This window comes from Pyxicephalus adspersus, chromosome 5 (assembly GCF_032062135.1).
Source record: "Pyxicephalus adspersus chromosome 5, UCB_Pads_2.0, whole genome shotgun sequence".
In the NCBI taxonomy this organism is placed as follows: domain Eukaryota; kingdom Metazoa; phylum Chordata; class Amphibia; order Anura; family Pyxicephalidae; genus Pyxicephalus; species Pyxicephalus adspersus.
In genome coordinates, this window is record NC_092862.1 from 110,047,647 (window position 1) to 110,059,841 (window position 12,195).

The window sequence follows — 12,195 nt, forward strand, 5'->3', positions numbered from 1 at the left end:
TTCCTATTTATTTCTCTGCTGCAGTTATCTGTACTCAGGTAAGGGAAGATCAAAAGCCATAACTAAACATGTACAGTATATTTTTAGGGTGTGCAGAAAGTGAACAACTGTACAATAAAAGATTACCTTACATACAAAGTCAGTTTCAGCAACCAACCAATTGTCGGTCCTGCCTGCTGAACTACTGATCTTTCTCTACCTCTCCTAATAAATACACTGATTTCTTCCCTGCTAAAAAGCAAAAACAGCATCACCCCTTGGTTGGTAAAATTTGCTGCAATGTACCAAAGAAAAATGCACCACCCTGCTTCATCCTTAAACAGATGTTCAACAAAAAGCTGTGATTAGAAACATGGAGCAAGGAGCAACTCTGAAAATTATATCTCACCTTTACTTGCTCATTTGAAGTCACAGCACAGAACACTATCTCTGTGAATCCCTGGCTTGGAAACATTCGAAAGCAGATGCCCCCAATGACACGTCCATCCTTGATGAGAGCAAGTGTTTTATGTTTCCTAAAAACAGAAATGTTCTTAGAAACATCAATTGCTCAGATTGTAGAATCACAACTCCTAAAAACATAAGGGAGAAATTAGCTTTAAGAATGTTCTATTTATTCATGCCGTTATTTTTAGTGATCTATATTAACTTCTATCTCTATATGGATGCTGTACACTACAGTGAGCTTTCCTTTAAGCATTTAGGACAACCTTATAGAGCTGTTTTAGTGGAAGTTGCTATGTACACTCACAGCCATGCACAATGAATATCTACGTGTCCTGGTAAAAACAGAAAAAAAACTTTTTAATAGAGTTTTCTGTACACAACTATACTGGGTTTTTTTTAGTGACAGAGAAAACTCCAAATAAACTTTCTGCATAAATTCATGAGACAGATCAAGTACTATCTGCTGTTCTTTTGACTCTTTCTGCAGAACTCAGTATCTGTGCTGCCCTCTCCACTAATGAAGTGTAGTTGGTCGCTGCCAGAAACCAATTTTGGCAGCATATGATCCAGTGATCAGTGAAATACATATTTATTGTGGTAATCATACAAACCCCTTTTACAAGGACAACATATCAAACCATATTGTTTTTTCTGTAATAAATGCTTTTTTTGAATTTGATAGCAATGTTTCAAAAGAACGTTGTGACAGGAGCATGCTTACCATTGTGTTGAATCCTCCTTTTATTCTTTTTAAATTATTGGGAACTAAGGATAAAAAAAAATCTGTAATTGGCCAATTGTTGGCTAACTTTTGTCTGATTTAGGATTTAATATGCTCAAAGTTTAAGTTTCCTTCTTCAAATTTTAATTTCAAAATGTGCCAATTGTTTGCAATGGGTTGCAGGTCTGAACTGCTAGCAGGACATATTAGCATCCATACCAAGCCATGGCATTGTACTACCTACAAAACAAGGTTTGTCATTGTCTTGCTGAAATAGGCAGATCATTCCCTCAAAAAGACATCCAAAATGCAGCATATTCTACTCCAAAACCTGTATATATCATTCACTGGTAATGGTGTCTTCCAGATTTGCAAGGTACCCATACCATATGCATTAAAGCACTGCCATCACAGTTCCTTGCTTTTGAATTTTGTGCTGACAGTTTGTCTTTTTTAAGTTTGGAGAACACAAAATCCATATTTTCCAATTAGCTTTAAACATTTTGTATTGTTAGATCATAGAACAGTTTTTCACTTTGCCTCTCAGCTCAATTTAGATTACCTCCGGGCTAAAGAAAATGGCAGTTTTTCGGGTTCACATTTATACAGGTTTTCTTCTTTGCATGTTAACTATGACTTGTAAAAGCAGTGACTTGCCACTACAGAATTGTGACTGTTTTTTAATGAATTGTCTCCTGAGGAACCAAAGATCATGACCATCCAATACTGGTTTTCAGCCTTGTCTCTTGTGTAAAGATATTTCCCTGGATTCTCTTAATAGTTCAATGATATAATGTACCACTGTTGACATAATACCCGAATTCTTTGCCTTTTTATGCTAAGAAATCCTCTTTTTGAATTGTTTCAATATTTGCTCACACATTTTTCTACAGAGTGGTGTACTCTCCCCCCAATCTTTACTTTTGAAAGACCTAGCCTCTTTGGGATGCTGTTTTTATGTCCAATTATGTTACTGACCTTTTGCCAAAAAACCTGATTTTGCTGCCTGAAATTCCACCAGACATTATTTCCTACCATTACAAAACTTTTCCAGTCTTTTGTAGCCCCAACAATAACACTTTTCGCTTTTGACATTTGATATCTTCATTAAATTTATTATCAATTAAATATAATTCTATTGATTTGAAATCATTGCAGTATGTTTTTATTTACATCTTTATTCTACTAGCTTTATTTGGTAAAAAAATGGTTTTGTATCCATCTCCTATGTTAACCTTAGTTTATTTTTTACAATTTGTAATTTCCATACACAACTCCTAGACTGTAAGCTCTTCTGGGCAGGGTCCTCTCCTCCTCTTGTCTCACTGTCTGTATATGTCTGTCATGTACAGCGCTGCATAATATGTCGGTGCTATATAAATCCTGTTGATTATTATTAATAAATGTATTAATAATATTAACAACAACTCCTTTAGGTGGGTGTAACAAGTGTGAGTGGATCTGATCAGAATCATGGAGAACCGGAGCTCATTTTTGGAATATTAATATTTTTCTCACTAGAAAAACCCATACAAAGCAAACACTTTTTTTCTGCATTACAGTTCAGGTTTTACAAGAGCAGAAAATCTTCTTTACTTGCACATTCATGGATCTTTTCCTCACCTGGCAGAGATTTTTCTTTGATATAATGAGGACATACAAAATGAATAGATGCTCTTCTCCAGGAAGACACCTGTCTTTGATGGATGGCATGTTGAATATATTTTTAATTCTAATCAGTGCCCAAAGGATAGTGGATCTAAAAGTTTATGTTACTGGTTTCAGCATGGGGTTTTACATTACATCGGAAGGTGGACTAGCTATTGAAATTTGTACAAATACAAAAGCATGATTCCTGGCTTGGAATACAAATAAATAACTGCAGGTTACTTCAGTTAACAATGTAGAACACAAGCATGTCTCTGAGCAGTACAAAATACAATAGCATAAAGTCTGTCTTTGAACAATTCTTATTTAAACTATTGTCCTTAGAGAACAAAACAGTCCTAGACAACTGACTACTGTTCCTTTTACTGTAATGAAATATCAGCATACCAATTCTCAAAATATAACGATATCTTTTAACATGCACAAAGAACTCACGGGTCAAAGACAAGGCGGGTGATATATTCCTTTGGCATCCTTGGTAGCTGATGTGAGAAGACGTTTTGTAAGCCAACAAGCCAGATCATGATCTTTTTATTGGGTTTCTGGTTAAGAGAGTTCCCAACAACATGAAACTCAATCACACCTCTGCGCTCTTCTAGCCTGGCTGCCTCATCCCTTGCAGAAATAGCAGACAGAAAACTGGTCTAAAGAAAAATAAAAAAGAAATAAACTACAGAATATTTTGTACATAAATATTATTATATACTATGAAAAGGAATAGTATGACACACAAAGCTTTAGCAACAAATACTATTCAGTTGTGGTTTACAACTATCTAAAATAATTGTACATGATGATAATTGCACATAATTTGCACATGATAATAAAACTGTGAAATACAGGTAAGCAGATCAAGCCCTTCAAAGACAACTAGTGATCTTTTAGAAGCTATAAATATTAAATACTTACTGTTTTTTTTTCTTCGGATATACACAGAGTGTTTGTGTGTGTGTGTGTGTATATATATATATATATATATATATATAAAACCAGATTCACCATATTGGATCGTTACAGGTTCTGTTTCCTGGTTGTGTTTTGCCAGTTATATCACTGTAAGTTTGCAAAACAAGTTCTCCCTGTTGCAAGCTCTACATACAAAAACACCCAAAATGCTCCTGGTAGCCACAGGCCATATGACTAGGCTCTGAGTCACTTTGGAAGCTCAGGCATAGTGGCATTTTTTTTTTTTATCATCAAGCTAGAGGTATATGATTTGCTGACCTTGGTGCCTACAGATTCATGTGTTTTATAACAGTTTTAATGATAGCCTCACTTATACACAATACTACAAAACTAATAGTTCCAAAAGAAATGAATTGACTACCTGACTCCTTGGATTTGTCCTGTCCTAAGTATATTTCTTTTTAATCACAGCAAACAGATAACCCTTATTTGACAAGGCTAACATTTCCATGATAATATTTTTTGCTGGATGTTTTATAGATAGCATCTGAATGACATCAGTCTAAATCCAGTATTGCTACATAACAAATAATTTACTTTCTTCATCTGAGTTTTTCATTTAGCCGAAAGCCTTTTGGGTTGTTAATGCAGCAACAAAAGAAAAAGAGCATGACGAGAAAACAAAATAAAACAGACTTAACCTTAATTGGTAAATTACACTCACCTCAGGGCCCAACATGGCAGCTGGATCTGTGATAGTAGACATTACTTCATTGATCAGTTCAATAGGAATGTCTCCTACCACTCGGGGTCTTTTGGAATCTTCTGCAGAATAAGGTTCACTACTTTTCCTTTTCTCACCTTGAAAATGAACAGTGATTTTTTTAGTGAACACTAGAAAATATCTTCCTGGATTTTCTTTTGAAAGTGGAAAAGGAGTACTATTTTACAAATATACAGTGTAAATCCAATCCTTTAAAAGATAAAAGAATATGACTGACCATTTTGGCTTTCATCTTCAATTCACCACGTGTTTTGGAGGTATAGCTTTCTGTATACTTTGCCATCAGACATCATGTCTTATCATTAAACTATAGTATGTATGCCAACATATTATGCAGGGCTGTACACAAATAGGGGTTGCAAATGACAGACAGATACAGACAATGACACAGGAGGAGGAGAGGACATTACCATAAAGAGCATACAATCTTAGATATTGCTATCTTTTTAGCAGCCTCACAGATCTTATTAGATAACTTTACATGACTGTTGACTAAGTCAGGCAATATGTTTTTTTCAGTCAGGGGTATAAATGCGCTGAAAATGATATGTGCTCAGTACATTTACACATTTCTACCAAACACATTTCAAGTACATGAACATACAATTTTCAATCTTTATTATATTTTTTCAAAAATATTTGCCCACCTCAGATAAAAAAAAAATCACTTTTACTGGAACAAATCATAAAAAGATCCCTAAGTTTTTCTTTGTGAATTTTCTGGGATACAATCTGTTGTTGATTTTCCAGCTCTAAAACCATCTTGTTGTTCTTCAAGCTCATTTTATACATATGATTTGGCCATGAAGCTTTAATATGCTACATCATTTATACTCAGAACTTAGCACACGCACAGCTCAGTGTAGGATACTGGAAGATGCTGGGTATCCCAGAAATCACCCAGGGCTGCGGAGACTAAATTAATGTTACATCATCCTAACCTGGCAAATCAAGATGGCTGAAGATCTGACACCTGGACACCAGATGAAGATGACGAGTGCTTGGTGGAGCAGGAACAGGTGAGTGTTACTAAAACTTCTCTTAATTAAGAGAAAGGACTTTTTCATTAGTTTTTTAGCTCCTGCTTCCATGCAGTCATTGCTTGGGTGTTATCTTTTTCTTGTGCTTAGCTATTTCTCAATGGGTGTCTCTTTAAACCAATCAATGGTCAGTTTCTCTCCCTTCGACTCTCCTGATGAGAAGTGAAACAGTATTTATTGCAACAGTAATGTCTGAATCTTGCTTCAAAGTTCATTGAAGTGTTTTGTCGGCCTTTTAGGACACTCCTTATATCTGTTATAAGATCCCACTCTTTTCTCTTTAAACATGGTGCCCTTGGGGTACAATTCAGCCTTTAGCTCTTAGTCCAGATCTTAGTAAAAATAGAATGTTTATTTCCCCTCAGCTGTTTAACTTCTATCACATTCTCTTTTATATTCCCCCTGCTTTTAATGTAGTTTCCTTTCCATCTTGCAGATCAGCCTGTATTCTTTCTCCTTTGAGCCACTCTCTTGCACTATTCAATAAACCATTCTTTTCTTTTCTCTTGCTTTTTCTTTACTATCATCATATCTGTTGCCTGCACCATAAATCTATTAAGTTTATCCAGTGTCCTGTACAATCCTATTGTTCCCATTTCCATTCATCTTCTCTGCTAGTTTTCTAATATATCCTCTGTTTTTCTCCATGCTTCAAGTTTTCGGTATTACATGATTATTCCTATGGATTCCTTTAACATTGGGCATCCTTGCAAGTATCTTTGACGCTAGCCAGTAAATAATGTAATTATCTGAGTTTATATTAGCACCCCTATATTTCCAAATATTCTTCAACCTTAACCCACATTTTGTATTCATTAGAACATATTCACACTTATTTGATCTAGTGTTCTGATATTTATGATGTATGTATGTATGATCTTCGAGGAAACAAAGTGTTTTTTTTTCCTCTATATTGTTAATTAGGGCAAGGACCACTAGACAAAAGATATTATTATCTGTTTATACTTGTATACCCTTCTCATCATTCTGTTATTTCATTTTTTCCCAAATATCCTTCTTAAGATACCTGTCTGGTTTGGGTTGCCCTACTGGGAATTCAAGCTCCTGCTAATAGAATAATATGTAATATTGCCAATGCCAATATGTAATCTATTGTGACAGTGGAACATGCAAACATGCTGGTGCAATAAGCAGGGAATCTTGGAGGTTTTTTTTTTAGGAAAACAACTGTATACATGTTTGTCCTACACAGTGCTTCTTGTCTGAGCTTTGTAAAAAAAAAAAAAGTTGTGAGCATGATAACGACTTTTTTAGGTCAAAACCACAGGCCAGTTTTAACTTACTGAGGCTTGATTCAAGTGCTGGTTTGCCAGAGGGACTCAAATTTCCACTATTGGATTGATCCATTGATGATGGGCTGGCCACATATGCGACTGTTCTTGAAACAGGGGGATTGGTGATAACTACAATGTTCAAATAAAAGAAAGTGTAAAAAATATCAAATTCAGAGTTAAATTCTTTGCTACTACAAGCAAAAAAAAAACTCCTGATATCAATACTACTGACACCATATAACCACAGTATAATTTCAGAAGAACTTTTTTTGCCTTCAAGTTCTGTTCATAGATTTTATGCCACTAATAGTGATAATTATGTGGATTTTTATCAAATAGGTGAACCTACAGATAACCCTCACTTAACAATACCAACCCCATAGACCAGCAATAGTAAGAGCACTGCAAACAATAAGGAACATTTATACGGAGTTTAGATGATAGGTGCAATGAGGTACCATTTCTTTCATTAATGATTGATTTCATTTTTATATACTATCCTATCTCCTTGGGTCCTCCTCATTCCCACTGCAGTTGGGCTTTCATTTTTTTTCATGCATCTGTTTATCTTTATAAATATAAAACCATCACAGTCACCGCACAACTGACAGATCTCAAAAATGGTTCTCATGTTTCTACCTCACATATTACACCACAGATGTTTTGGAAGAGTTTCCGCTTAAGGGATTGCAGATACATCTTATCATTTTCAATACCCAGTTCACCCTATTTGAAATGATAAAAGTGTGCTGTGTGTCACTGCTGGGTGGTGTAAAGGCACCTGATCACATTTACTGGGTGATGTATAAGCACCTAAAACAATCCCACTTCCTTAGAGAGAGACCAATAAGAAGCTATCTTTAAACATGTTATCATTGAAAAGAGACATTAAAAAATTCCTGTACTCTTTCCAAGGAATTGACACTTTCAACTTTTATTGGTCCCTAAATAGCTAGGATTATTAATAGTAATAGTAATAATCCTAACTATTTAGTGACCAATAAAAGTTGAAAGTGTCAATTCCTTGGAAAGAGTTCGGGAATTCTTCCCATCTAAATAGCTAAATTGCTAAACTACGTTTTCTAAAAATCCATCCTCAAAACTCCAAGCAAAAATATAGTTTTGTCTTGAGGTCATAGAAAAGTGTTTGTGCGCATAATTGTAAATCTTTCCTGATTCTTACTAAGCTGTCTCTATGAACAGCTTTTAGTTGAGTTTTCTCTCATACAGTACCTTGACTAAGTCAAACAAAAAAAGTAAAAATAAAATATATGCAAAATCTTCACTATTTTTAACAAAGGAAACAAATGATTTGTAATTACAATACATCTGTAATCCAATGTATATAAAATTTAGCCTGATTGAACCTGATTTATTTTTTCAACTGTTATATATATGAAAGATAATAGACCTAATAAAATAGTAGATTTTAAGGATGTCTGGAAAGTTTTTGACTCTCTGGAAAGTTTTGTTTTCTGAAATAAAAAATACCTGCTTGGATTCCAAGCTCATTTGTTCGAGAAGATGATGACATAAAATCTTCATCCCATATAGGAGAATTTGGACTGTAAACTTCTTCTTCCAGCATAGATAGGAATCTAAATCAAAAATCAAAAACATTGGTTAAATCAAGTGGCAAATTTAAAGAATATTCAAAAAAAATAGTAACTTTTATAACACACAAAGGCTTATCTGATTATGCTAGCCACATGTATTCGTCAATTGCAGCAAACTGCAAGTATTACATTTACACTCATTTCAAACAGCAAGGATATTCCCCTAAATAGGAACTCACTCTGGAAGTTTTGTCCAAAACAAAGATAGGCAGATGGCAGAAGACTAATACCAAGTATTGCTATAGTCTACCTGCAGTTGATCATTCCCCCATTACTGTCTTACGTTGCCCCGTAAAGTATACTGGTATTTTAGGTATTCCCTAATACATATCAAAACTTTATTTTTTGAGTTCCATTCCACTTTATAAAGGCACAAGAATAACAATGTAAATTAACAATTGGTGTGAAGTCATTTTATTTTGACATCAAACATAGGAACAAAAATAGGTAAAACACTAGATATTTCTGTTTCTGTTTAGAGTATGTCACATATAAACTACCCATCTAGCTAATTTATATGTGACGAAATACTGGGTAACAAAATAGTTGGTATAGTGATTTATATTAACAGCAATTGTGGTGCAAGAAAATAAATATTTGCAATGCAAAGTATCAAACTGGAAAAGATGTGATGAGCTTGTTTCTGCTGCCCGGAGCACAGAGAATGCATTGAGTGCCTATATTTACTTTTACAGACTGGTCCATTTAATTTAACCCCTACAGTATTCCTATTAGGGACAGTAAGCAAACCAAACCATATGATCTAAATAAGCCTCTACACAGAATCTATGTCAGTTGGGATGACCAGGCAATTTTCACAAAATTGTTGTTTTCCTGTATGGTGAAAATGTCTGCAAACACCATATAGTAAAATGCATCTGGGAATAATATTTCTATGATAATAATTTTATTTCACAATTTTTAACATGCACTTTTGACAGTTACCCTTTCTAAATGTGCCAACTACCAACATTTTAAGGACTATTTTGAGAAAGTCTAACTAACCTACCATGTCTTTTTGAGTTAAGTGATAAAGCCAGAGTACTCTGAGGAAACCTATAGGAATAGAATTAAAGCCTGCCTTGTACATATTTCTTATGATCACATGAAAACAAGCATAAAAAATTATCCACACCCCATAAGCCTGTCTCGTCCCACAAATTACTTGGCGTGTGAAGATCGTGACCAGGGCATGCAAGGCCTCATATGTTAAATTACATGGTATGTGTTGTGCAAATTGGTGTGCCCTCTCTGTTATAATTTAACAGCTGAAAAGTTGATAAATAAAAAAAAATTGCAAACTTCAAATGCTTTCAAAATCTGCATTTTCAACAGCCTAGGATTTTGACCATTGCTGCACATTTTTATTAAAAATGTTGGTAAAAATATATTTTTCAATTTTGTAATTCACTACCTGCACGTGCAAGTCATAAAATCTACAATACAAGGCCTGTTTCAAAATCTGATAAACATATAATTTAATTTCTGGCAGATATTGTATGTACACTTGGCAGGTGGATTTACAGAAAACAAAACAACACAGGTGTTGGGGGGATGTGTCATACTTTGGGAAGTGAGTCAGTATTAGTGTTCTCTTCTCCGGTGGCAGTTTGTCTTTCTCTTGTCTGGCCTGTTCCAGCAGCTGACGTCTCATTACAGTAAAGACAGAGCGCAGTAATGTGCGGCCAAACACCTGTGTAGTTTCATATCGATGCAAGCTGTCACAGAACTGGGGGACGTTGCAGTAGCAGAGCCACCTGCAGTAATAAAAACAGACATTTCATTATTTTTTCCTGAATAAATAGAACTTTTTTTTACTGCAAAAGTATATTACGCCACTATTCTGAAAAGGAAAAATACTGTTTACACTCATTAAATGCTAATAAATAGACATGTTTTGTGCAATAATTCTTGTGAACGCACAGAATCTCCATCTCCGTAAAACAAAAGTAGAACATATTGCAGAAGGTTCACTTTTTAGTCTGTTCTTTTGTGTTGGCAAATGATTTAAAATGACTGGGTTGCCTGATTGCAATACATGATTACCTGTAATATAGCAGATCCTAGTCATGAATACAAACAACCCAAAGAGACAACAAAGTGTTAATGGGTCCTTTTATTAAAATATTATATCAGCGTAATATGAACTTGGGTAGAAGATGATACCCCAGGTACACTCTGGGTCTAGTTTTTCAAAAGGAAAACATAGGGTCACAAGGTCAATATTTGGGACTGATAAAATCTACCTGCAGATACTACAATGTACCTGTACTTCTTTTAGCATGTTTGTTATTTAAAAGTGATTGAATCTCCAAATGGGCACAGCAATAGAAACCTGACAATGTAAATGGGTGTATTTGCACCGATAAGCATCATACTAATAATACCCTTATTTCAGGAAATTGGAATTATCTAGAAGATAATGTAATTACAAATATAAATTGACAATGTATTACATGTTTAATTTGATATGATGTTTTAGGATGTTCAGATGTACAAGATTTTACATGCTGTTGTGTGCAATCAATAATAGGTCTACTTTCAGATATTCAGGTACTTCCTATATACTTTAACAGAAAAAGTAAAGTCATTACAGGTATTACCTTTTATTGGCTAGCTAAATATAATTACTAATGCAAACATTTGCAAAAGCAAAATAGCTTTCTTAAGGTTCTTTCAGTCTCGCATATAAATGTGGAGGAATTTTGGCTCACTCCAATTTACAATGTTGCTTCAGTTAGTTGAAGTTTGCAGGGGATTCGTTTATGCAAAGGTGTCGCCACAGCATTTTATTTGGGATGAGATCTGTACCTTCATTCTTTTCTTTTTCAGACTACCTTTTGAAGATTTGCTAGTGTGCTTGGGACTATTTTCCTGTTGCATGGCCCTGTTTCACTTGACTCTAAAATACCTTGGTATACAAAGGAGTTCATGGCGTGATCCAAAAAAACATGGAATGGATTAGGTCCAGGCTTGAAAACATTTGCTAACAGATAGCAAATGATTTTAAGAAATCCATTCCAAGTTAGCTGGATCACCGAGCTTCACTGATGAAAGTATATTCTCTCCAGCCTTCGAGAGCTTTAATATATCAAGCCTATTGGTCCATTTAGTTTTCAGTTTTTAGTCCATTTACCTTATTTTAACACCTGTTAAAGACCAGATTATATTTTTGTCCTGATTTGCGAAACCTTAGCATTAAAAAGGGTGTGCTTTCTTTTTCTCATGACTGTAACTGTAGACCCTGACAGAAATTTGTCAGAGCTAACAAAACTATTCATTCTGTGTGGATGTGATTTTACTACGGATTTGCATATCAACAGGGTAAGCTGTATCCTCAGAAAAATACTATTTGACTACCAGCAAGCAAGACCTGTATACCCGTAGTTGTGACCTATAACTTTGACTGGAGTTCATATGCAAAATCACAAGGAAACTCTAACCAATACTACAGACGCATAAGAGTAATAAAATAAATTCCAGGCCCCATCTCCTGTCCTTTAGACAACCACCAAGCTGAGACAAATCATAATTCCTAAAACCCTAAACCCTCCCATGACTAAATAAAGCTCTTCAAAGCTGCAGAGGATACATTTTCATCATTGAAGCTGGGTGATCCAGCGAACCTCAAATGGATCTTGTTCTGAATTCAAAACATTTGCTAGCAAATAGCAAATTACTTTAAAGAAATTTATCCCAGGTTTGCTGGATCACCCAG

The 12,195-nt window shown here is 34.8% G+C and overlaps 1 protein-coding gene across 2 annotated transcripts in view; it reads right to left on the reverse strand.

Annotated features, from left to right (window-relative positions):
- KAT2B (lysine acetyltransferase 2B) overlaps positions 1 to 12,195 on the reverse strand; it is a 54,266-nt gene that overhangs the window by 14,778 nt on the left and 27,293 nt on the right. For both annotated transcript variants that reach the window (XM_072412419.1, XM_072412420.1), the window contains exons 6-11: positions 10,043 to 10,234; positions 8,353 to 8,459; positions 6,871 to 6,990; positions 4,467 to 4,603; positions 3,272 to 3,480; positions 389 to 515 (exon numbers count right to left, since the gene is read on the reverse strand). In XM_072412419.1, the coding sequence (XP_072268520.1) occupies positions 389 to 515; positions 3,272 to 3,480; positions 4,467 to 4,603; positions 6,871 to 6,990; positions 8,353 to 8,459; positions 10,043 to 10,234 (892 nt within the window). The remainder of the gene's footprint in view (positions 1 to 388; positions 516 to 3,271; positions 3,481 to 4,466; positions 4,604 to 6,870; positions 6,991 to 8,352; positions 8,460 to 10,042; positions 10,235 to 12,195) is intronic.